Source organism: Rhinatrema bivittatum, chromosome 10 (assembly GCF_901001135.1).
Source record: "Rhinatrema bivittatum chromosome 10, aRhiBiv1.1, whole genome shotgun sequence".
Taxonomy (NCBI): Eukaryota; Metazoa; Chordata; class Amphibia; order Gymnophiona; family Rhinatrematidae; genus Rhinatrema; species Rhinatrema bivittatum.
Window position 1 is genome coordinate 73,497,361 of NC_042624.1, and position 26,855 is coordinate 73,524,215.

The 26,855-nt window shown below is 45.4% G+C and overlaps 1 protein-coding gene across 3 annotated transcripts in view; it reads left to right on the top strand.

Annotated features, from left to right (window-relative positions):
* Window positions 1–26,855, top strand: part of RGL1 (ral guanine nucleotide dissociation stimulator like 1) — a 127,720-nt gene that overhangs the window by 12,991 nt on the left and 87,874 nt on the right. For all 3 annotated transcript variants that reach the window (XM_029617525.1, XM_029617526.1, XM_029617524.1), the window contains 2 exons: window positions 16,873–17,081; window positions 21,243–21,323. In XM_029617525.1, the coding sequence (XP_029473385.1) occupies window positions 16,873–17,081; window positions 21,243–21,323 (290 nt within the window). The remainder of the gene's footprint in view (window positions 1–16,872; window positions 17,082–21,242; window positions 21,324–26,855) is intronic.

Genomic DNA, 26,855 nt, shown 5'->3' on the forward strand with positions numbered 1-26,855 from the left:
CAGCCACAGAGCTCCTCCGGAGATGAGACCTTTCATTGGCTACCGATTGTTTTTCAGTAGCAGCCTCTCACGTCTGGGAAGGGCTGGAAAAATCCTGAAAAAATAACTTTACAAAAAGATTAAAGCGATTTGGTAAGGAAAAAAAAAAAAGTGAACCGCATGTAGCAAAAATAGATGGCTCTCATCTCACCTCCTGCTGGGTCCATTCCTGGAATTCAGTCCCAATTTACAAGGTTAGCAACTTCATTAAAAAAAAAAAGACTTCATGACAGCAATCCAGCCCTGTGCTATGTACATTTGCTGAACTGCATTAAAATGCAGCCGAAAGTCTGAGGGGGAAAAGGAAAGGGGGCCCCCAAGGAAAGCTTTCAGAACTATTTTAAAGAAAATAAGCCATGTTTAACAAAAAGAAACCCACCATGTAGAAACCTTTATGACTCTGGCAATGGATTGCTTCCAGCCCACAGCTGGGAAAGTAATACACAGGGGAGGAACCCCTGCTGCGCACTCTGCACCCTGCCTGGAAAGCACATTATTTCTCTTGGGGGGTACGGTGCAGGCGCATGGCTTTAAGCAACTCTTCAGCCTAGCAAGCAAGTCTAAAGTGCATGCTGGAAGCGAGCCTGCCGAGGCTCCTCCGCCTTGTGAGGGCATGGGATTTTATAATGGGCCTTACTCTTCATTCTGGGAGGGGAAAAGCGCTTTCCAGCAAATCAGCTGCACACACAGCCCACTGGGAAAGGGAATAGTTTGCCCCGTTCCCTTCACCTGCTCGGTATTCACAATAGGAATTGTCCTGGTTTACTGCCCTTAACCATTAAGCCTTACGATTCACCTTTTGATGCAAATTCCGACATTACTCTCTGCATCAACGGCAGGGGGTGGCAGGAAATTCGAATCAAACAGTTACCAACAAGGGCACTGAACTTGGTGGTCGGTGAAACGGATAAGTGTGGGAGCTTGCTGGGCAGACTGGATGGGCCGTTTGGTCTTTTTCTGCCGTCATTTCTATGGTAGATTTTCTTTTGTATTTCATGGCTTTGTGCTGTTGCCTGAGGCCTGGTGTGACGAGTTGTGTGTTTTCTTTCATTGAGGGACTGACCGGGAGCAGTCTGTTTTGTTTGGGCTGTCCGTGCACGTAGTGTTTTGTCTGCGTGTGGTGTTGTTGTTTGTGTTGTCTGGGACTGCCTAAGTTTACGCTGCTGACTTCAAGGAGGCAGGGCAATCTGGGATGGTGGAAGAGCACACGAGAGGATCCCCCTCTTCCCACCACCTGGAAAAAAAACATGCCTGAACTACTATTTGCCAAATAAGAGTAGAGCCGAGCCCCATCACTTATTTCACATGTAAATGGCAAATAATTTGTTTAATGCACATACACTGTATAACTTAAAACTTTCTAAAGTCCTAGAATGCAATATTGAAACTTGTCCTATGTCTGCGTTCATTTATCCTCCTTTCTTGTGACACTGTTCTTCACTTTTTTAAGTTTTTTTCTTTTTGCTGCTTTCTCTGACGTCTGTCGCTAGCTCTTCACTTTCTCTTCCTCACCTCCAATTCCCAGGTCTTTCACCTCTTACCTCTCATCCTCCTTCCCTCCCTCGATGCGTCTCACTTCCATTCCTCCTCCCAGGCTCTTCTCCCCCTCTTTCGCTCACACCCCAGGTGGGCTGCACCTGGCTGGGTAGGCCGGGCATCCTTGCAAATGCCCCTTTTTTCACTGCCTTGAACAAATCGCAACTTCCAGCCTCCACGGCCCCTTAGTGGTCTCCCATGCCCCTCTCCCGACTTTCATGTCCCCATACTCGTTTTGCATTCTGCTCCCTTTCCACCTGTTTCCCTCATTTACTTCCTAGCCACTTCCAGAGTTTCCACGTCCCTCCCAGTCTCCATTTTCTCTCCTTCAGAAGGGCAGCACCAATAGTGCATAGCACACTGAGAGCTAATTATCTGCCCTTGCAGCTTGTGGTTCCTCCTGCCCGCTCCCCACCGTGGGCATGCCACCTTACCCAGGTCCAACAGGCTGAGCCAGTCTTGATTGTGTCCCATTGCAGTTCTGATTTTCTTAGGGGAAAATCCTGCACTGCTGGGATGGGCAGAAGGAGCTGCAGTCACAGGGGACAGTGAGTTAGCGCTCTGTCATTATGTCCCTGTGCATGTACTGTTAATGCTGCCATTGCCAGTATCACATATTGGTGAACAGGTGCCTGAAATGGGAGACCCAGGGCCTGCTGGGGGAGATGGGAGGGGGAGTAGGCAGCCTGAGGGTCTCTCAAAAGATCCAGGAGTGTGTCTGAGCTTCTGTGAGTGTTAGTTACATGGATATCATATATCTGTGGTTAAGTGTGCACGCATTATTGCTGTGATCAGTCAAAACAGTTTGGGATCTCAGTGTTCTTGGCTGCAAACCTTTCCTTCACTCATCAATAAACTAAATAGGTAACAGCCTGTAGAAAGATCCGTTCTCGCATGTTGCCAAAACAGCACATTTTCCCTAGAAGTTCTGTTCAAAATGTTCCTCCTGCTGATTTCTACCTGTGCATCTCAAGCTCCTTGAATTTCCAGAATGTTCTTCTAGTCTATGACGAGGGAAGCTACACTTCCTTCTCCGCAGTAATGTGCCCAGGTGCCTCACTCAGCAGTGAGAGAGGATTGGTAATCCATGTGCTCTGCCCGTCACTGCTGGCAAAACATTGCCAAGTTTTGCAACATGTGCAGTTTTAAATTACTTAGACAGATTAACTTGTAATCTACTCAGAGAGAGGTTTACAGAAAAAAAAAAAAAGATTACACTAGGCCTTTTTCAGACAATTCACGGTGGTATTGCGACAGAGAATATTATATGTTCTTTACTGCAGTTAATAACTGCATCTCTCTCACAATGATTCTAGGGTTTCTAGGCTGCCCTTGCCACGGTGGGTGGTATATAAAATCTGATTAAATTAGTTCATGGCAGAGCGATTCCTCTCTCAGGTGTTTTTCTTTCCTGTGCTGCTGGAGGCCTGAATTTATTGGCAGATGGTGGTGGTGGTGGTGGTGCCTTGTGGAAGTCCTTTTTGCGTCCCAGCTATTGTTGATTAGCGAAGCCCCTGCAGCGCGGATACATATGGCCTGTCTGCAGGGGGAGGATTCTTTCCTAATGTAGCCATGGCAGCCATTCATAGGAACATAAGATGTGCCATTGGTTAGTCAGACCATAGGCCCATCGAGCCCAGCATCCCGACTGTGGCGGTCCAGATCCCAAAGCAGTAGACAGTCTATCGCACGTAAGTGTAGAGACATTAGTCAGATTGCCCCTTCATATAGAATTAGTTATGTCCTCTATTTTTTTTTTACCTCAAAGTTCCTCCTGCTCCGTTGGGCTTCCAGCTCAATCAGAATAAGGGCTGGCATCTGGCGCCAAGGGCCTTCATTCACAAACTAAGAAGGAATCCTTCCTCCTATTTTATATCCCTGCTCAGCTTATTTTAGTCCGGTCATAGCAGCGTCACTCCTGGGCCAGGAGCCACACACCAGGGGCCTCCTTCCAGATCCCTGCGAGTGTGGGACCCCAAATCCAGCACTAGGTGTCGCCCTTGAGCCCTGATCACAAAACCTCCTCCAATCCCCGGGCATGGAGTCCTGCCTTTCCAGCATCCCAACTGACCCAGGGAATGGAAGGCTTGACTTGAGGGCTGAATGCAGAGCACTACCCCTAGGCAACAGGGCAGTCCGCTCTTGGAAAATGTTCCCCCTTTTTTAGTCTTTCATCTCATCTCGTCCAGCCTTTGCAGTGACGGTACTCAGGCAGGAGTCATTAGACCTCAGTTTCCCCTGGAAACTGCTATGCATGTGTCCTGGGTCTGCTCAATAGATATCGCTACCGGATGATGGTAAAGACTCTCCGATCCTGCCCCCACCTCCCCAACCAAGTACTGTGAACACTGCTTCCACCGTATCCCAATCCCTGGCTGAGCCCTTGGACTGGCCCTGTCTTCACATGTTTTAATACTGTTCTTTTATTGGCTTATTTTGCTGTTGCCATACATCCAGTATTAAATGTCCTGCCTGCTGTTATCTATGCCCTGTTACTCATACCACATTTGCCACCCAAAAGCTTGGAAGAAAACAAAAGAAAAAAATGTCTGCTTGTTAGTTGATAATGGTAAAAAAGTCTGGTCTGATGGACCTGGATTGGGTTCCCAGGTCAGGTCTTATGTTCCTGATGTGGACCAGGGCTGGGGTATGCTGCGCAGGTAGTGCTCACAGCCCCCGGGGGAAGGGAGTCATAGGCATTGTGCAACAGCGACACCTAGTGGTTAGATTCAGGGACAACGCCTGCAGGGTGCTAGAAGGAGCCCTCGTGCATGGCTCCCAGCCTAGGACTGTCACTGCAATGACTGGGCTCAGTGAGCTGGGAGGGGATATAAATAGGGGAATTTCATAGCACTTTAGCCCAACAAGGACTGGTTCTGATTGACCTGGAAACCCAAAGGAACATAAGAAAATTGTAGGGCTGAAAAAATAGAAACTAAACAGAACTGGCCTTTAGACATACTTTTAAGCATTAATAAATCACTACTTTTCCATTCCATTTCCTGTCCTCCTGATGGTACATTGTTATGTTTTCCTATTAAAAGCTTTTCAGCTCCCTTGCCTGCAGAGGTTTGTCTAGGGTGCCTGACATACTTGCACCCGCCCTGCAGGCTGGGAATGCTTTTGTAGGTAGCGGAGGGGAGGTGAATGCTGGAGGGAGGATGGAAGTCAATGCTGGAGGTGGGGTGGGAAAGTAAGAATGAATGCTGGAGAGGGAGGTAGAAAAGGAAGGATGAATGCTTGAAAAGGAGGCAAGAGAGGAGGAGTGAATGGCAGAGGTGAAGAAAGGAGTGAATGCTGGAAAGAGAGGCGAGTGAGTGTGAATCCCTGTAACTCCCTCCTCCCCACTCCTGTACCATCTTCCTGAAGTCAACAATGCAAACTTGGGATTTCTGCTGTACCAGGCACTATATATAGTTATGTAAATAGTTAGCTTCAATAAATAAGCAACACAAGTTAGGCAGGTACAGTTCACTGGGGCGGAGGTCTTCTAGATTGTTTGCAGTGGAGACTGCTTGAGAATTAGCCTTGTTATTCAGTAACTCATGCTGTCAAATTCAGTGGTCAGCTCTTCCACAGCCTTGGCTTTCATGTGAAAGTAACATAGTAAATGAAACATAGAACAAAGGGCAGAAAAAGACCAAAAGGCCTATCTAGTCTGCCCATCCACCCAAGTACTCAGCTCTACAGTCCCTACCAGAGATCCCCTGTGTTTATCCCATGCTTTCTTGAGTTCCGATCCTGTCCTTGTCTCCACCACCTCCACAGGGAGGCCGTTCCATGCATCCACCACCCTCTCTGTAAAGAAATATTTCCTTAGATTACTCCTCATCCTCATCACATGACCCCTTGTTTCAGAGTCTTCTTCATGTTGAAAGAGATGCATCACATCTGAAGTATTTAAATGTCTTAAATGATGGCAATTAAAGACCAAAATGGCCCATTCAGTCTGCACAGTTGAGATTCATCCTTTTTTTGGCAGATGTACCTATAAAATTCCCAAATGCAACCCTACACCAGCTCCCCCATTGGGTCTTCCGCCTGATGTTGCAGCTCTCCTCTCATATCTGTCCCAAGCATGGCCAAAGTCAATAGAGATGTGAATCGTGTGATCGATCGTCTTAACGATCGATTTTGGCTGGGGGGGGGGGAGGGAATCTGATCGTCGCGGTTTTGTTTTTTTTAAAAATCGTTTAAATCGTAAATCGGGGGAGGGCGGGAAAACCGGCACACTAAAAGAACCCTAAAACCCACCCCGACCCTTTAAAATAAATCCCCCACCCTCCCGAACCCCCCCAAAATGTTTTAAATTACCTGGGGTCCAGTGGGGGGGTCCCGGTGTGATCTTCCACTCTCGGGCCACGGCTGCGTTAATAGAAATGGCGCCGGCGCTACCTTTGCCCTGTCATATGACAGGGCAAAGGTAGCGCCGGCGCCATTTTGGTTCCTGTCCCCTGACGTCACGAGCGCAGGAGATCGCTCCCGGACCCCCGCTGGACCCCCAGGGACTTTTGGCCAGCTTGGGGGGGCCTCCTGACCCCCACAAGACTTGCCAAAAGTCCAGCGGGGGTCCGGGAGCGACCTCCTGCACTCGGGTCATATTGCTGTATTGCAAAATGGCGCCGGCCATATGGCCGGCGCCATTTTGCAATACGGCAATATGGCCATACGGCCAGCGCCATTTTGCAATACGGCCCGATTCACATCCCTAAAAGTCAATCACAGTGCTGGCCTCCCCATGCTTTCTTTCAGTCCTGATGAAGTCTTACGATTGCTGTCTAGGGATGTAACTGCCATTCTGTGCAGGTTTTCCCATGCAATTGTACCACTTCTGTTTGGGAATGTACTTGCAGCTTCATGCAGGTTTTTTGGAGCCCTGATGCAATTGTACCACTGCTGTTTGGGCTGTAATTGCTGCTCTGTACAGATTATCCCAATATACTTCATTTCCATCCTTTTGCCACTCTGGATTTTCTGTGCTTATGCTATGAATTTTTGAATTCTTCTACCATTTTTGTATCCATCACCTTTCCTGGAAGGGCATTCCAGGCATCCACTGCCCTATCTGTGAAAAAAACATTTCCCAGCCTTGTTCCTGAATTTTCCCCCTCACATCATGATATCGAGTACTACAACTTCCCTTCCACTGAAAAAGCTTTGCCTCTTGTGCACCATTAATGCCTTTCAGGTATTTGAATGGATTTAAATGTCCTTTTTGCCTCATGTGGCTTTTCACCACCTTTCTTCTTCCTAATGTTAACTCCCTTATCTTATTCCACACTGCAGACCATTCCCCGCCCTCCTGTCTCTCCATTCTCCACCTCCTCAGTCATTCTTGTCCACTGCTCTTCAGCTTTAAAGTTCTCTTCCTCTTATCCAGCCATCACTACTCTCCTTGAGACTATCTCATCCTTGTGACTTTTATCTCACCTCTGCTTCTATCTTCCCTACATTTTCTCCTCCTCTTAGCTGGAAAAATAATTCTAGTGCAGCCATCTCTCAGCCCGTTACCCCTCCAGCCTTATCCCCATCACCCGCCTTCCTCTCCCTTCCCTTTGCAGCGTCTCCCCATCTGCTTCCATATACAGTTTCAGCTTTTACTCATCTACAAGGACATTCAGTCTGCAGCTCCTCATTACCTCCGCTTATATCCCTTTTTTGCAGACTCTGTTCATTGGGCAAGCTGCTTTTATCTCTTCTATCACCAGCTCCCAATTTTACGCTTTCCATGTTACACCAGATGCCATCTTGTGAGGCTGCTTTCAAATCTTAAACCCTGGCTCTCCCTGATCGCAACCTTGTTGATGTATACCGTAATAAAATAAATGAGTCTTGTCTGTGTCTTGACTGGATTGTAAGCTCCCAGGAGAAGAGATTCTCTCCTCTGTGTCGCTGTACAGCGCTGTGGACATCTAGTAATGCTGCAGAAATAATAAGTACCACTGGTAATAGTAATGGTAGTAAAGGCCAACCTCCAGACACTGCTATGGGTAACCCTTAGAGAATTCACTAACAATGAGAATATCGAACTGCAAATCAGATTTCTCAGCTTCACATTCGTTTCATATATTTCAGCCATGCAAAGACAGCATGAGCAAAGACATGCAATGAAATGCATTCAGTTTCTTGTTTTGAGTCTAATAAATACGTTTTGGATGTATCAGTCATTGTAGGAGGGTATATGCTGCTCTCTTTTAGTTGTCTCTTTGTAAAGAACAGAAGGGAATTAAGACATACCTTTAACACTCATTAAAAAGTAAAGCAAATCTCATTATCCTTTTAAAATAAGATTTACAGAATTACTAGAGGTTTTTTTTCCCCATATCGTTTTGTGTAAACTAGTTTCAGTAAGATCAGACTTTAAAGTCATTTCTATCATGTGATGAAACCTCCAGAAATAGATCTGGCAACCCTATTGCGACAGATCTCTTAAAGAATATATTCCAGAAGCCGTTCAGAATCCCAGGAATATCGATGCGGGGTTTTGCTTGTCTTATTCCTTGCTCATTGCCATGTGTTCCCGTTGAGCTGTGGGCCTTCCTTATCTCGCTCCAAACTGCTTGCTCCATTTTAGTCTCATCCTGCCCAGGAACTCTAGAAGAGCTTCCTGTAATCATGTTTTTGTTCTGGTTTCCACCTTTTGACCTCTTCTGTAAGCTGGCTCTGTGCTGTAGTGGATCAGGACATGACTTTTCCTGCATGACTGAGAAATGTATATGCTCTTCCATGTTGTTACCAGACTCATCCTTGCAATTTTAACCTCTTTTTTTTCTTCATTATTACCATTTGTCTCGTAAGGGCTGGCTGAGCCCTTACGAGACAAGTGGTAATAATGAAATAAATAAATCAGTCAGACAATTCTGAAAGGTTTAAATACAAAATTGTGCCGTGACCTGGAGCGTACAAGAAGTGGGGTGCAATGTACAAGGAGTATAAAATATTCAAGGATTAAATGATGCAATAACCAAGGCTCTCTCCCTCAAAGATATTAAAAATGCATTTATTTATAATTCAGAAGTTTGAAAAGGCCGTAGAACCTTAAACATTGCCCCTGCCTCACTGGGCAGGAAGAAGGAGCAATTCTCAATGTGCTATTGTGCTCTTCTGTAGCATGGGGCTTTCAGGGTGGGAAAATAAGTGACCTAGCATGGTTTGAGATACTTCAACTATACAAGATTACTTGAAAAATGGAAGGATAGTATGGAAAATGTGGAGAGTATGGCTATGGAACACTTAAGAGAGTGTGAAACATTTAAGGAATATGTGGAGCATATGAAGGGGATGTAACATTTACGAAGGGCTTGAAGAACAAGATTCAGGGAGTATGTGGAATTGCATGTTAATCAGCATTAACCTGAAAGCACAGAGAAGCTAGAAGGTCTAACAGAAGACTGCCAACAAGATAATCTCTTCTGAGTGCTAAAATGCCTTTAGAAACAGCTGTCTCTTTGTATTTCCTTTGATTAATAGAATTTACTTACTGTGTGATTTTGAGCAGGTCACTTAATCTCCCTGTATTCAAATTAATAATGTAAGTCAAGGGGTGTCGCTAGGTATGTGCCCCGTTCTTCCTTTCCATCCTCCCAAGAGAGACTGTTCCTGCTCCTGTTTCTCTCTCTCTCTCTTTCCACTAGCAACTCTCCTCTTCCTCCTAGGGCCTGCACAGCTGATATGTCAACTGTTTGAACTATGTGGTGATCTATAGGTACAGAGCTCTGCGTGGTTCAGACAGCTGATGTGTGCACTGTGCAGGTCACCTGAGGAAGAGAGGAGGCAGCTGCAGCAGGAGGAGTTGTTGGGATAGAAGTGCCAAGCTATGGAGGGGGAGATGGGAGGAAAAGAGGCAAAAACAGGAGAGATGTAAAGGTCTTAGAGGAAGAGGAGAATGGGGACTTGGGAGAGCATAAACTCAGGGACTGGATGGGGGAAACCAGGGAATCCAGGATTTGTGGGTAGGGCATGACTGGGGACTCCCAGATTGGGTAGGAAGAGAATGGGGGGGGGGGGGGGTGGTAGAGAGAGAAGAATTGGAGATTTGAGGATTGGGTAGTAGCTTGAGGACTCAGAAATGGGTGAGGAAAGTGGGGACTTGGAGATTGGATGTAGGGGGAGTATGAAGATTCAGAGATTGGGTGGGAGGAATTGAGGAAGCAACAGGCAATTGGATGGGTATGAGTCAGAGGTGTGAGATGAAGGTTGGAAGGGTAGCTGAAGGATGGGCATGGGTCAGGATATGGTCTAAAGGACCTGGAGGGTTGGGGAGGAAATGAGAGGCAATGGACTGGGATAGGGAAAGGGCTGTGAAGGGATAGAGAAAGAGAGAAAATGAATGGGTCTGTGAAGAGGGTGGAAATGGGGCTGGGGAAACGGTGAGAAGGGTAATGGAAAGCAGGGTAGGGGTTCAGAGAGAGAAGAAAGGGGCTGGAGGCAGGGGAAGAGATGAGTGACGGAGCAGGTGCAAGTGAAGGTGCTGAGAAGCATTGATAATTTTTCCCAATGTTATGGAAATATTATGAATGGATCAATCATCCACAGCCTTCACTGATCTCGTTTCAAGGTGCACTCACAGCTGGTTGAAGGACTTGGATACAGCACAGCACGTTACACAGCCACTTACATTCAGTACAGTAGAGATTCAAAAATGATGCTCTCTTTCATTCAATGCAGACAACAAATTGGAAATGAATCCTCTAAAAAAAAAAAAAGTAAATTACAATTACATTGTAATATTCCTTCCATACCAATATAGCCCTAACTGCCAGCACTCAAATAGTAGCAACTGTACCTATGAAAAGGCAACAAGGCAAATATTACACTAGACCCTACAACATGAGTACACCAAGGGGCCATCAAGCCCAGTATCCTGTTTCCAATGCACACATTTTCAGAAGGGCCCAGCCACATGCGCACATGCCAATACTCGCATACGTGCCGGGCCCTGATAAAGGGGCGGGACAGAGGCTAGCCAGGGAAGTGTGCACCGGCACGCAGAAACTGCTGCTGCTCTGGAGGAGCAGTAAGTGGTGAGATAAAAAAAATGTTGGGTCGCTAGGTAAGGGTTAGGGGTGGGGGTGGAGAGGAAAAAAGAAAGGAAGGTTAGGCAGGGGGGCGTAGGGAAGGTCCCTCCCAGTCCGCTCCTTAATTGAAGTGGACTGGGAGGGAACTGGGGGAGGCCCGATTGCGTCGCCACGCATAATATTCGAAAATTCACCCCCCCCTCCTCCTGTGCATGCTGAGCACGGGGCCAACAGATTTTATAACATGAGCGCGCATGTCCTTTTAAAATGTACCCCTTAGTGCGCAGATAGAATTTTCCCCTTTATTATAGATAAATGTTTATGCTTATACATTGATGCGCAGCATACTTGTTGCAGTTTCCAGTTCAGTTTTTGTCTGCACATTTCTGTTTACATTTTATGGTCTTTTTATTCTGTATTTGGTGAGGGTCTGTCTGTGTACTGCATGTGTGATTGAGACGAGATATTCTGCTAGCATGTAGTTTCTGTATAAGGATCTACAGCAGCTAGGCTTCTTCTGCTTTCCTAATAGGAGGAGTATTGGTGCTTTAGGGCCTGGTGTAATATTTGCAGTGTTGCCTTTTCATAAGTTAGGTTGTTGCTGTTTAAGTGCTGGGACTTAGTGCTGTTTTGGGATGGGAGGTTTACCACATTGTAATTATAATTCAGTTTACTCTTGGCTTTCTGAGTACCAAGCCCACACCCAACAAGTGTTACAATAGACCTAATACCATATGGTGTGCAAGCATTTTTTAAGCTTTTTTTGCAGGGTTTTCTGGTTGGCACACAGCCCTGCCTGTAAATATAATATACACGATGTAAGTGATAATTTTACCTCAGAAAACTGAACTTTGAATGTCCTTTTCATATAAAATCTGTTACCATAAATACATAATTTTCAGTTGTGTACATGGTGGGTTGGGGGAGGGGTGGGCACAAGGCAGTAAGGGTTGCCCAGGGCACCTAATATCCTCGCACCAGCCCTGAGTGCAGTGTACACTGACAAGGCTAGGAGAACAATTGTGATTCTAATTATTGGTAACCCCCATTGAGGCCGAGTGTTTGATGCAGCGGTGGAAGTGGACGGGTGTGCCTGGGCTTGGTGTCTGCAGCTCCTGCAGCCTTTCTCACAGCTGGCAGCATTGTCCTAAGAGGTGAGTGAGGGTTCAGCCGAGAACAAAGGGTAGAAAGCAGAGCATTTCTTCTCATGCAAGCAACACAATATCTTGGAGCCACAGTGTCCCTGGTTTGGGTCTCCACAAGGACAGATTTATTACCTGGTTTTTGTTTAGGCTCATTGTTACACTGTAGTTTCATTTTTGCACTGATAGGTTTCAGAGTTGTTTCATATTCCCCTTCTGCTCACTCGTTCTCTTAATTCACACTTTGGAATAACGAAAGAGGAAAATAGGAAGCGCCGTTTGCAGCACGTGTCATACACATGCTTACATGTTGGGTTTCTTTACAGCTGAACTCTTTTCTGGTAGAGTTGGCTTGATGTTGCGCACACCTTTGTGACTTTGTAAGGCAATATCTCAGCTGGGTCTAGAACAGCAACCTTCTGGAGTATAGGCAGGAGCTCTGCCGCTGAGCTGGAGCAGTAAAAGCTTTGTCAGCCTTCTTTGGAGGTAGTTGTGAAATCTCACCAGCAGAAAGGGCTCATTACAGTTTTCATGCCCTTCAACAAGTGCATGAGCAGAAAAGTGCCAACAAATTCAATGTATTATTTTCACCTAGATATAATAGGCAGTTTCTTTGTGCTTGACCTTGTTGTGCATTTCACAGGCTGCAGCAGCACATGTGCAGGTGGACGCATATAGCGCACAGCTGTTATGGTTGAGCGGTGTTTGGGTGGATCCTTGGGTACAGTGGCAGATGACCACGCCCATGGGGAGGAGCCCCGTGAGGAGCCACAGTAATAGGCTAGACTCAGAACGTACAAATACAGTTAGTTCTTTATTATACGGCTTGAAGAGTACCACCAGAGGTGGCAGTAGTGAGGCAGGCTGGTAATAGCAGTCTCAGGGACCTCGGCAGAGGGAGCCCTTCTCACCCTTTTGGTCTCTGCAGCAGGTTTCCCAGCAAGGTAGTACTGTGGATGAGATAGACTGAGAGTTAGAGTACTCACTAGGTGTTTGCTGTAGGTAGGTGATTCCACCAGGTTGTAGAAGAAGGTACAGGCACCGAGGCAGGGAGAGCAGGCCCTGGAGGAGCGAGTACCTGTTCCCTGTAAGGCACCTGAAATAAAGCCGAGGGCCTCCGAGGAGCGGGTACCCAGGTTAGCAGTTACCCCATAGGGCAAGGAGAGAGCTTCCAGCGGCAACACAGAAGCGGCAGAGTAGCGTAGACAGGAACGGTTTCAAGTCCTTGCTAACTCAACGAGCTAGCAAATTAGAATAGGTTATATACCCGGATGGCATGACGTCAGCACTAGAGGATCGCCCAAGGTTGGAATAAAGACGTGGGTTGCATGCACACCCTAGTAGGTACCTGGGAGGAACATGGCAGGAGGCTGCACCATAGCCGTTCCGGGGACGCCGGAGAGGTTGGCTTGTAGATGCAGTGGTAGCCATCTTTCCTAGGTAAGTGGGAGGAGCCGTGAATAAGGTGAGGCAAATGGGGCGAAGCCGTCTAGCACCGACGGACGCAACAGCATTATGTGCAGCCCAGTCTTCCATTATTCAGCAATGCTGGGCTGGAGGACAGCTGGAGTCGGGTCAGCACAGGTTGGGAGGCTAACTCAGCCTATCGTTGTTGACTGGCCTTTTTCACTAATTTGTTTATTTTGGGTCTCAAAATCTCATGGATGATGACATTTTTTGTACTGTGCCAGTGAAAGGAATTATGACCTACAAAGATTCCAATTTTACTAGAGCTCTGTAATTATTTATTCATGCATTATTCTTATTTAAATCAGTACAGTGCATGCACAGATTATCAAAGGGTTCCGGGAATTTTAAAGCCACAGTTTGACCCCACTGAGAATGCTTAGTTGGTGCTGGAACAGTTTTTGCCAAACCTGACCTGGTGACCCCACAGTATACACAAACATGCATATTCAGTGTGGATATCCTGAAAATCCAACTGGCTGCAGGGTTACCAGGACAGGTCTGGGAAGCCCTGGACTAGAAGCATTGCTTTTTGTGCTTTTTAGCATATAGACAGCAGCTCTACTAATTAGTCAAAAGAATGTCCTACCAATATTAAGGGTCTGTTGGCCTTTCCAGCTGTAGGTCTAATCTCTGACCACTAGAGGGGAGCTTATTGCAACCATAGAGATCAGGATCTAATGACTGCTACAGGCTGCCCCAGCATGCAAGCTGTCTCCCTATATTGTGTATGCAATTTATAGTAGTTATGGAATTGCACAGACCCTTCTGCTTTTGCTTCAGATATCAACTTTGAAAGCTAAATAGATTTTCAGTATTGCTTACAAATGAAAATTCAGTATTGCTTGGCCACACAGCAGACACCAACATGAATCAATCTGGGTTGTTCAGTATCTTTCCTATAGGTTTAGAATAGTATGATATCTTACATTTCCTTTGCAGTATTGAAAGCTCGTTCTTTGTTCTTTCTTCAGTGGTGATGGAGAATGATCTTTTGCCATCCTCGTAGATATTTGTCAACTCTCTCGTTTTTCTCTCTTCCAGGCTCCTCAGAGGTCAGATTTTCTTGGGCTGTAGTAATTTTTGTTGCTATTCTCTGGACTTTCTCCAGATTTTCTCTCCTTGAAATGTGGGATCCAAAACTAGACCTTAAAATTGTTGAGCAGATTGGAGAAATTCCTTGACATTTAACACTCTTCACAGTGTGTTATAACAGTAACCTCGCTGACTCATATTCAGTTTGTGGTCTACCATAACCCCCAGATCTTTTTCAGCATTACTGCCCAACCACTCATCCCCTGCTTTCTAGCTATGTTCTTGCTCTTTTCTTCTTTACTATTATTTATCTCGATAGCATTACTAGAAGAGTCTGGCCCTGCTTCATAGATCTTAAAATGTACTCAACACGCACAGAAGACAAGAGGCTTTGGAAAATGTTTATTATAGAAAAATGGTTACAGTCAACAAGGCAATGAACAGGGAGAGCCAGGGTTTGAGATTTTAAAAGTAGCCTCAGAAAGGTGAGATTTTAGGCAGGATTTGAATGTGGCCAGGAGAAGCACGATACATTAGTTTCTGAAGGCTGTTCCAGACGTAGCGGTCCAGCAAAGTGGAACACTAGTGGTAATTTCCCTAAATTAAAAAGATACTGGGTTGGGTCCAGTAGCAGCTTCCATCTTCCACCGTTTCCCAGTGGGGAAAAGGAAGCAGGTTCAACAAGGTTTTGTGTTGGTGACCTGGCAGAAAATCATCACTGGAAAACTCATGTGGGAGTTGGCAAGGGCGGAGATTGCCCAATGAATGAAAGTCGTGAGGGAGGAGTGTAGGGGCTAATAAGGAGGAGCTCCAGCGTGAAGGCACCTGTAGATAAAACGGAGAATTTTCAACTATTTTGTGGAAGCAGAAGGGGAACCAAGGCAGTGAGTTGAGAAAAGGGGTTTCATGGTCATCGCAACATTGGAGGAAGATAATCCATATATCAGTTTAGTACCTTATTATATTTCATTCTGAGTATTACTAACCATGTCTTCAAAATTGTCAAGCTTGTTTTGAACTTTAATCCTGTCCTCTAGGGTTCTTGTAAGTTAGGATTGTCTGCGATGAATTTTATAAGTGTGCATTCTGTTCCATCATCAAATCAATAATACAAGTATGGAATAGTACCGAACTGAAGATGGACTCCTCTGATTCCCCACTTGATATGAACTCCCTGGTTGATATCAACTCTTGCTACTCTTTTGAACCTTTTTCCAACCAGCTGTTTACCCCACCCCCCAACAGTATGGGCTAAACCATATTTTCATAGTTTATTTGGAAATATATGATGTGAATCAAATGCCTTTCTGAGGTCAAGATATATTTATCTTACTGTGTCCTCCCCTTACCTACAAAGGCCTATTATTCTGCCATAGATTTAGACACTATATTGGATCAGCCATGAAATAGGAGCAGCATCATGGGCAAGCTAAGGTTACACTAGTGTCGAAATGCACATAGACATATATGGTACTGATTAATTTAACATCTTCATCTGCTAATAGTGTTCACATTTTATCCTTCAATGTAAATATTTTTCCTACAACACAATTAACCCACACATCCCATAGTTGAAACAGTGTTTCCTGCTCGCAGGGCACTAGAATTTAACTGTTTAAAGGCAGTCTTGCCGCTCATGTATCTTTCTCCACCCTCTGAAATGAAACCTGGTCACCAAGGCATAGGTTGCTGTTGGGAGAAACTTGGAAGTTTATAGTTTTATTCAGAGCACCCCCAAATGGGATTAGATCATTTTGTAAGACCTAGGAGCTGAAAGCACAGCAACCTGCAAGTTACGTGGTTTAATAGGTCTCTATGCACTGCAGACTGCTTTCCTGTGGAAATCTGCTGTGCCTGTCACCCTCTCACATGTCCACAGCCAGTCCAGCAGCACCAGTCTTATCAAGCCTCTGACAGCTCTAACAAGCGTCAGCAGAGAGAATCACTGCAAATTATTCATAGCCTGAACCATGAGTGACTTGGTTCTGCACGCTCTGCTCTGTGACCTGATCGTAAAGAGTCTGACAGGAAGTTGGGAGAAATTTCAGCTGCTTCTCAGTTGCCTTTTACAACAACTTTACTTAAAAAAAAAATAGTTGTGGCAAAAAAGCCAGAAAGAAGTTGATCAAGATCCAGGCAGGAGAAAAGTCAAATGTCTGCCTCAGACTCTTTATACAGGTCTTAGCACCCAGAGAAATGGGAATCCTTAGGTTAACTGTTTTCTCTCTGTGTAGGAGTTTGAGCAGGGAGATCTGAATGTATTTGATTAATGATCTTAAATGTTGTTTCCGCTGTACATGCATCCTGTACAGCTTTGCAGTCTGTGGGCATAGAAAAGCAATGTCTTACATCCCTGCAGCTCCATCCACCGTAGGTTCCACTCGTGCCACTCGCAGTCTCATTGGTGGTTCAAGGATTAGTTTCACATTTAATTAAAAAAAAAAAAAGTCTTGCCTGCCTTTCCAGTCTGAAAGGATTCTCCTAAAAAAAAAAATACAGAAAGCAAAACAGCAAGTTAATGTACAGCCATCCGTGGACATGAGAATAAACACAGAGAGAGCTGCTGAGAGGTGCACACGTGTCGTCTTCCACGCTCATCCTGATTTCCCTTCTCCCCTTCTGGTTTTGGGCTCTAGGTTGAAGGAGACCAGCTGCCGCCGGGACACACGGTCAGTCAGTACGAAACCTGCAAGATCAGGACGATCCGAGCGGGCACTTTGGAGAAGCTCGTGGAGAACCTCCTGACGGCCTTCGGGGACAACGACTTTACCTACATCAGTATCTTTTTGTCAACATACAGAGCATTTGCCTCCACTAAGGAAGTGCTGGAAATGCTGATCGAAAGGTAAGGTTTGAAAGCGAGGAGCACAGTGGTGGAGTTCGTGGAAAGCGCTGAGCTGCTGCCCTGTGCCTGTGAGGGGGGGGGGGGGGGGGAACCAGGGCGCCCGGCCTCTCTCTGTGCCTGGCACCCGCTCGGGGGGGGGGGGGGGGGGAAATCACAGAACCCAAACAAAATATCAAATCACTTCAACTTCACAACCCCTCGCCCCCTCCCCATCTGAAATTTTAAAACGTTAACCTCTTCAGATCTAAAGGTAATGTGATAGGAGCTTTCAGGATGCTTTAAGTTTAAAGACCGACAGCTGGCGGTGCTGATGTTTCTGTTTTTAATCCCCAGAGGAGCCTCATCGGTGGTGTAAGTTCAAATTCCAGGCCCCCCCCCCAAAGCAAAACTTTTGGAGAGAGCTCCTCCCCCCCCCCCAGTGACTCGTTCCTGGAGGGGCAGAAGAGGGTTACCTTCTGAATTTGTGAGAACGGAGTGGAATTAGGGGGAAGAGGGGGGTCCCCTCCAGAGAGCCGGCCCCTCTTCTGAAAAGTTAAGAGGCAGCCTGTGAGCCCCTCTGCCTTTAAGGGAGGGAGCATCCCGTCCCACTGCCTGGCAAGCACAGGGGCTGCTGGACTGACACAGATAGGGCCACATCCGTGTGCCGGTGCCTGGCGACAAACCTGCTTCTAACACCCTCACCCCCACCCCACCCCACCCCCACCGTGCAATCTAGGTGAGCCTTCGTTATTGTCCAGGAACCCCTTTCCCACTTCTCTCTCCCCCTCCCTCCCCCACCTAGCATCGTCTTCTCTCTCCCCTCCCAACATCCTTCTGTTTCTTTCTCCCCCCAAACCTAACCCAGCAACATCTCTTCTACATAAGAACATGCCATACTGGGTCAGAACAAGGGTCCATCAAGCCCAGCATCCTGTTTCCAACAGTGGCCAATCCAGGCTACAAGACCCTGGCAAGGACCCAAACACTAAGAAGATCCCATGCTACTGATGCAATTAATAGCGGTGGCTATTTTCTAAGTCAGCTTAATTAATAGCAGGTAATGGACTTCTCCTCCAAGAACTTAGCCAATCCTTTTTTAAACCCAGCTACACTAACTGCACTAACCACATCCTCTGGCAACAAATTCCAGAATTTAATTGTGCGTTGAGTGAAAAAGAACTTTCTCCGATTAGTTTTAAATGTGCCACATGCTAACTTCATAGAGTGCCCCCTAGTCTTTCTATTATCTGAAAGAGTAAATAACCGATTCACATCTACCCGTTCTAGACCTCTCATGATTTTAAACATCTCTATCATATCCCCCCTCAGCCGTCTCTTCTCCAAGCTGAAAAGTCCCCATGCTGATTTTTCCTCGTGTTGCACTGCTGCTTGAAGCTGTCCACCACCATGGATCAGCTGTTCTGGATACTGGGTGGCCGGGCCCCCTTTCTGCTTGGGTGGAATTTGCCCCACTGACCCTCATTCATCTTGCTAGTTTTCTGTCGCCCTCCTTTGGATCCTGGGTGTCTAGAATTCAAACGTACACGTAAATGTTACAGTGCTTTGAGATTATAGCCTTTATTTTTTATTCAGCTACAGGTGGAAAACACGAGGCTGTTATTCAGTGCCATTTATCCGGCTAGGTTCAGACTTAGCCGGATGAATGGCGGGATTTGAAAATCCCTACTGGCAGACCACCTTGAAGTTATTGGGCTAAGTAGTTAGTCTGGATAAAACTTAGCCAGATAACTTGGAGGCATTATGGGGGCCTTTCTGGGCAGAGTTAAGATAGCTGGATAAGTTATGTGGTTAACTCTGGTCATGTGGTAGCGTCGTCCTGAAGTTAGGCAGATAAACGTATCCTGCTATAACTGTAAGAACGCCGGGGGTCTGCAGTGAGGCGGCTGTGCTGCAGAATATACTGACAGAGTGAGCCAGGAAACTTTATCCGGTTGCATATGGACCCCCATAAGCTCTATTCCTAGTTTCAGTGTTAAGAAAATGCCACACTGGGTCAGACCAAGGATCCATCAAGCCCAGCATCCTGTTTCCAACAGTGGCCAATCCAGGCCATAAGAGCCTGGCAAGTACCCAAAAACTAAGTCTATTCCATGTTACCATTGCTAATGGCAGTGGCTATTCTCTAAGTGAACTTAATAGCAGGTAATGGACTTCTCCTCCAAGAACTTATCCAATCCTTTTTTAAACACAGCTATACTAACTGCACTAACCACATCCTCTGGCAACAAATTCCAGAGTTTAATTGTGCGTTGAGTAAAAAAGAACTTTCTCCGATTACTTTTAAATGTGCCCCATGCTAACTTCATGGAGTGCCCCCTAGTCTTTCTATTATCCGAAAGAGTAAATAACAGATTCACATCTACCCATTCTAGACCTCTCATGATTTTAAACACCTCTATCATATCCCCCCTCAGTCGTCTCTTCTCCAAGCTGAAAAGTCCTAACCTCTTTAGTCTTTCCTCACATTAGGGGGCTTTTCTACAAATGGGCATTAACTGATGCCGAGATATTGTGTGCCTTGTCTAAATGTGCTGGCATTAAATACTAACATGCATGCAAATGCCCAGCAGTAAACAAAATAATGACTTCATTTGGTATTATCACTGGATGTCCTCATGTTAGCATGCCGTTTATTTTTGTACTCATCAGTTTCCTCTCCCTCCCTAGGGCTTTCAGTTCAATCAGAACCAGGGCTGGGATCCTACGCAATGAGGCATTGTTCACAACCAACCAGGGACGTTCCCCCCCCCCCTCCCGTCTCTTATATTCCCCCTAAATTACCCTTTCAGTATGGCCATTGCAGTCACAGTCACTCGGAGAGGTACCACACAGCAAGGCTTTTTCTGGGACTGGGGAATTATGAGTCTGAATATGGCCACTTGCTGTCGCTTTTGCGCGATGACTGGGACTCTCACCCCTGGGGGGCTACTGCCTCCACCCCCATCTCTAGCCCCGGCCAGCCTGGGGAGCCGGAGATCTGACGTGGATATTACCACTGAGCCCCCACACAGGCCCACCATGGACCCTCTAAGCCCTCTGGGGGTGGGGGCAGGATTATGGTGGATATTGGGATGTCTGCTGATTTTTCACTAAATATTTTGCATTCCACACTAAGGAAATCCATTGCCAGATGCTCCTGTTCATTCTTAGTCTCTCTGGGATTTCCAAACATGGCAGTCGGATCCCGTCTCAGCCTTCTGAGGAAGGTGAACGGAGCCCTTTTACCCAGCCCTTTATATTATGTGCTCTTTATTGAATGCATTTGTACAGCTCAGATCTATAAAACCTCAGTATTCAGAGTCAGCTGTTTAGACATTTGCGAGGTGGCTGCAGCTCTAGCTCCATTCTCTAGAAAGGGCTCCTTGGGCCAATCTGATCAGCTAAGTTAGGTATTTTCCAGAGATAAAGCCCCAGCATTGTCCGCATGAATCATTGCGTGGGGCTCGTTTTGGGTTTTCTGACTTGACTGGTGCTCTGTGAAATTTGCCCTCCGCTCTTTCATTACTAAGCAGGTGCCGTAGGTTTCTTCATTTCACTTCCTCTGCAAATCAGTTTCACACCATTCTTTTCAGTGCACTTCATGCCGGCTAATGGCAGTTCACTTTGCCATTTAAAACTGGATTACAAACTCTTCCAATGAAAAAAAAAACCTCAACTCAGTGGGGATTGTACCACTTATTTGTACCAAAATCCGGCGCTCTCAGCAGGATCGCTGCCAAGGAGCGCTAGGGCATAGGGTGGCGGGTCTCTGCTGACACTTGACCTGTGCCCCCCACCACCCAGGTATGTGTCCAGCCACGCCTCCTCCTAGCCACTAAGCTGTGCCCCTCCAGCACTGTAATTACACATCTGGCCACACAAGACAGAATTTGTGGCCTTCAGATTCAACTTTTACATCCCAGCCAAAACTGAATTCCCCTCCCCCCCCCCCCCCCCCTAGTTTCTATTTCCCCGTTTTGTCTAAACCGCCATTTTTTGCATAGGAAGACTGCCTTGTTCCAAGTGGCCTCTGTGGGTAGTCTAATAAAACCTTAATTTTATCCTTTCTCTGTGCTGGGTAAACTTTTGCTTAGTTTCTTGGGCTGTCTTCTCCCCCCCCTGTGTCCGCTGAGCATTTCTCGTTCTGAAACATGGTGTCGACTATGGGTTTTTATTGCGTAGATATGGAAACCTGGAGAGCTCGAACTGTGAAGAAGAGGACGGTATGCAGAACACATCGGAGTCTAAAGCCATGCTGAGGAAGTAAGTCCTATTTTTTTTTTTTTTTTCGTGTTCAGTGGGATTCAGCAGCGCAGAATAACATGACAAGGATTTAGGTGCTGGAGATGTTCGGACTGTTGTCTCTGGGCCGATTCTGGGTATAATTTTGTGAACCTCTGAATTTGTTTTTATTGAGGCCGTAGAGTTTAAAGCTGAGAATGTGTGATGAGGACGACTTCGTTCCTGCCCGTTTCTTTCATGCACGAATGTTAGCAGGTCGATGAGGGGAGAGGGTCTTCATTCCCCTGATCCCTCTGCTTTGCCCTGGTAGGGGCGGCTTCTTTCTCTTTGCACTGCCTGCCGGACCCCGATATAGCGAGGACTTCCAGCAAGAGAGGTTTCCCCTTCTCTTAGGCTGAATACTATGAAGCCTTTCGGGCGCCGGATAGATTTTATGAGTGAGGGTAAACAAGAGGTGTGTGGGCTGCACAGAGAACAACGGAGCTGTTTTAAATGCAGGCTGAAAAAAAAAAGAAAAAAGAAAAAAAAAATGTTAGAAACAATGTGTCAGTCAGGAGGCCTTGTAACCCTGGAATGATCTCTGAAGGAAAAAGAAAAAAAATAGGGCAGAAGAGGAAGGGGGAGAGAGAGAGAGAGAGAGCACAGAGGTAGGGGTGGCCTGGTGTTAGAGGATGCAGCCAGGTTCATTTCTTGTCTCTCTCACTTGGTGACCTTGTTCAAGTTGCTTAAGCCTGCCGGGCAGTTAAATCTGCGCTTTATAAACTTTCCTAAGGCTGCCTCCATACCTCTCTCGGACACTTTCCTAAAGTACCTCTTGGAGATTATAAAGGTATCATTAGACGCTCTCTCCACAGGTAATAAAGTATACCAGGATTTCCCAAACCCTCTCTGGTTATTTTAGTAAGCAGAATAAATATGGATGGGGTGGGTAGTGCAGTATATGCAGATATTTCTCATGCATAGTCATGAAAACTAGGCCAGGTAGGTGGACCTGCAGGCCTGGGTTGGGGCTATCTTTCCTGGGGAGACGGAGGGAGAAGTAAGGGGATGTTCTCGGAGAAGATTCTCTCTCCATGCACACCTGGGACTATACAGAATATTTGGAAAGATTTCAAAATCGACAGGTCAGCAGGGCTACGCTCCTGGCCTCATTTTTTAGCAACTTCATACCCGGACTTTGTGTCTCTCTCTCTCTCTCTCTCTCTGCCATAAGGCATCACATTTCTGTGGGATTACAATTTAGGTTTTCCCAGAACAACACTGACCAGGGGAAAAAAAATGTCTGTCTTTACGCCAAGAGCCTGTTTCTCTTGGCGCTGATATTTCTTCGTTACCCTTCCAAGCGTTTAAGTATGACAATGTTAAATGCATCTCTAACCCCAGTCAGCTGAGACTTTTCCTTGACTCAAAGGGCCAGATTTTCAAAGCACTTTATGTGGGGGTTCTGCGGGTGAAATGCTATTTTATGTGTACGTTAACCGCACTCGACGTAGGCGTTCTGAGAGGGTGGAGTAGGGGCAGGGAAAGGATTTCTGTGCATACTTTAGATTTTCGGACGTGTGCACATAAATCCCTGTACCCAAAGTTACACCTGCTCTGATTGAGCTGGGACGTTTTGTATGTAGGTCTGTGTGCGGCATGGGCCAACCTGCAAAATTTCAAAAGAGAATTGCTGCACACAAGTCTGCCTGGAAAATGAATTTGGGATAAAACCTCTGGGTAAAAAGTACCCTTTGTGGTCTCTCTCTGAAACTTTCCCTTTAAATCTTCATATGGGGTGTAGGAGGAGAATGCCAGGACCTGCTGAATTTGTGATTGTTAAATCCACAGGGGAGCATTTAACCCTTAGTCTGTCAGCAGGATTAATATTCGGTTTTGTGTTCGTATACTTTCTGCAATGATATATTTAGTTTTCACGCCTTAACTTTTTTTTTCCCCTTTTGTTTCCGGCTCCCAGATTGCTTTATTTTGACCTCTCCTCATCTTTGTGGACTATATATGAAGTATATATATAGATAGATAGATTTATTTTTTTTTGTTCTCTCTCTATCCACTGATGTCATCTATCATGTGCACTTCATTTCTTATATCAAGTAGTCCTTGATACTTATGTCATATAAATTGTATAAGTAAAAAGTAAAACAAAATATAAAGGAGTAAATTCACTAATAATTCACCGAGACTATTGCAGTTATTGCAAAATACTGCCACTAGAGTTTTAACCTGCGCAAAAATATTTGAGCATATTACACCTATCCTAAAAGTTACATTGGTTACCCATAAAATATAGGATTGATTATTTAGATTTTAGATTTTTATATTCCGTTTTTCACACTTTTTTTTAAGCACTTCAAAGTGGATTACGTTCAGGTACTGTAGGTATTTCCCTATCCCCAGAGGGCTTAATATCTAAGGGAGTTATTTTCTAAACGTTTATTGTGTGCGTTTGGGCCTTTCACGGTGGCGCTATTTGCATGAAAGGCTGCAGCCAGCTGCAGTTCGGCCGGCGAAATCGCACTGCCGTGATGCAAACGGCTGCGGCCTTTCGCAGACCCGCCTCCCCCCCTTCGCCCCCTGTCCCCTTTTTCACTGGATTCATCATTCTGCGAAGAATGATGAATCCAGCCCTAAGTTTGTACCTGAGGCAATGGAGGGTAAAGTGACTTGCTCAATACATAAATCAGTCAATAATGTTAATACGTTAAATGCTTCCTTATGGATTCATACTCCTTAGAGAAATTTATGATGAGCTAATAATAGTCTGTTAACTATCCCATCGGTTAAATCAGTTCATTTAACTAAAGTCAGAGAGAGAACATTGTCTCTAGCTGGGCCAGGCTTATGTTACTCTCTTCCTAGTGAATTGAGATTACAAACTCATTATCAGACTTTCAAAAAAGACTTACAGACATGGCTGTTTATAAAGGCCTTGGGCGAGGATACTAGCTGAGTGTTTTAAATTTTTATCAAAAGCTGTGTTATTAACATACTGAGAGGCTAATCTTTAAATGTTTTACTGATGTTTATTAATTCTACTATATGTTTGCCTTTGTTTTTAGTATGAAATTTTATTGTGCATTGTATATGATTTTATTTTCTATTGAGTTTTGTTTTATTATTTTTATATTGTTTGGTTTCTGATTTATTTTATTGAAATTGTGAACCAGTATGATTCATTACAGAATATTGATGTACAAAATAATATAAATAAATAGATACATTTTCAAAGGAGTTAGTCACAAAAAGGTAACATATAGCATAGCAATTTTCAACAGCCCATTTACTCACATAAAACCTTTTTGAAAATTCAGCCGTATGGAGCACATTTTCAAAGGAATTATGTATATAAAAGTAGAAATTTTCAAAAATCCATTTACGCATCTGAAACCTTTTGAAAATCACTTCCAAAGAGTAGAAAGTTCCTGATGAATGGCTGAGAATGAGGTGGTGAGGTTTTAGAGAGAGAGAGTTTTTTTAAGAAGCTCAAAGTCTTGAGTGCTTCAAAAATGTTATCCTATCTTCCTTCTCTCGCTTTGCCTTTCAAAGAATAAAAAGGGAAAGGAAGTTTTTCCAGACCTGCTTCTAGAACATCTCTGAGGCATGGAAGGGTCAACCCCATGGCATTCCCTCCTTACTGGAAGACTCCCTATGCTAGAAATAAACTGCCAGTTATAGATGTGCATGGCCAAGCGTGGGTTTCAAAAATAAGTGGAGGAGTATCCTAGTGGTTAGAGCAACAAGCTGCAAACCAGGGAAGCCAGGGTTCAAATCTCACTACCACTCCTCGTCAAGGCCAGTGTGTTTCAATAGGCGAACTAGACGGTCAACTAGAGCGCCAGCCATTAGGGGCCAGCAAACAGCAGCCATGTGGGGCCACGAGCAGAGCCGAGAAGAGTAGAGATTCGACTGGCTTCGAGCAGCACCCATCCTGCTCAAGGCTGAGAGAAGCAGAGTCTCGGCTGGCCACGAGCAGCGCCTCTGTGTGTGCGTGTGTGTGTGTTTGTGTAAGAGGCGATTGTGTGTGTACAAGAAAGTAATGGAGTTAGTGAGAGAGAAGGAAGGAGCCTTTGTGAGGGTGCATGTGTGAATGAGACGAGGAACCTAAGTGTGTGTACGAGAGGGGCTTGCTTGAGGTTGGGGCCTGAGCCGGGAGGGAAGGTGGGGCTCAAGACAGAAGGTTTGCCTAGGGTGCCTAATACCCTTGCACTGGCCCTGCTCCTCGTGACCTCGGAGAAATCACTTTACCCTTCATTGCCTCAGATATAAACCTAGGAGGTAACTTTCAAAGGAGTTATACCTGTACTTAAAGTGCACTTATGCACATAAAAGTTACTGACAATTCAGTAGCATATATTGTAGCAATTTTCAAAAGCCCACATATGTATGTAAAACCCAGTTTCAAATGCGTAGATTCTGTTGAAAATTACCTCCTTAAATTGTAAGCGCTCTGGGGATAGGGAAGTACCTGCATGCAATCCACTTTGAAGTGCCTGAAAAGCAGAATATAAATAAATGTTTGAGATTGAGGGAAAAAAGTTTAAAATCCAGGTTTTGCGCTCGCTTGACAATTCTTTGAAAGGCAAAGTAGAAGCCAACGTGTAGCAAAGAGATGCCTTAATTAAATGGAAGGAGAAATAAGTCATGCGGGTTAAAAGAAATCTGGCAGTACACAGCAGATAATCCCAAGGTCTTCCTTTGTGTGTTGTACATTGAATGAAAGGGATACCCCCGAGCTGTCTGGGAACAGTGAGGGGAGGGGGGGTGGTCCTAGAAGAAAGCGACGGGCTGCCGTGTCTGCAATCACGCAGTCACCATGGGTCACGGAGGAGGAGGAGGAGGAGGGGAGAGATTCTCAGGGAGTGATCCTTCTCCCACACAGCACGCGCACACACTGGGAAGAAAGGAAAGTGGCTCTCTGATGGGAGGATTCGGCATCCAAGGGAAATAACGTTATATCCAGACAGATGCTGTAACTGTGGAAGGACTGCTGCTGAGGCCCCTTTGTAACGTGTGAGGGGATAAGCTAGCACGTAGTAAGCTGGGTCAGTCACATCTGGTTAATCCATAACTGAGTTTTCGCACAGAAAGTGGGATAAATATGATATGTGACTGATAACCCAGATAACCAGATTTTACAGCTATGCAAAACATTATCTCAGAGATGCACATTAAGGAAGGCAGCGAGCTGGAAAACGTTCCAAATAAAAGTTACCCAGATGACTTTACCAGGATATTCAGCAGAACTTATCTGGATACGTTTTCTGCTAAATATCCAGCTAAGGTTATCTGAGTGGTCTGACGCTATCTGGCTACATATTTCTTGCCCACCCTTGCCCCATCTGCATCTCCTTTTTTGTCAGGACAACTTTGTCTGCACAGAAATGAGTCCTGCTACTTTACTGTGGCAAACATTATGTGCAAAGTAACCCAGTCAAAGGGGGAATATTTTTAAAGGGAAAGATTTATGTGTGCAAAAACCAATTTTATCTGCATATATCTTTTCAATATGGACTTCCAGAGAAAATTGGATGCTTGAGGTGTGCTTGGCAGAGC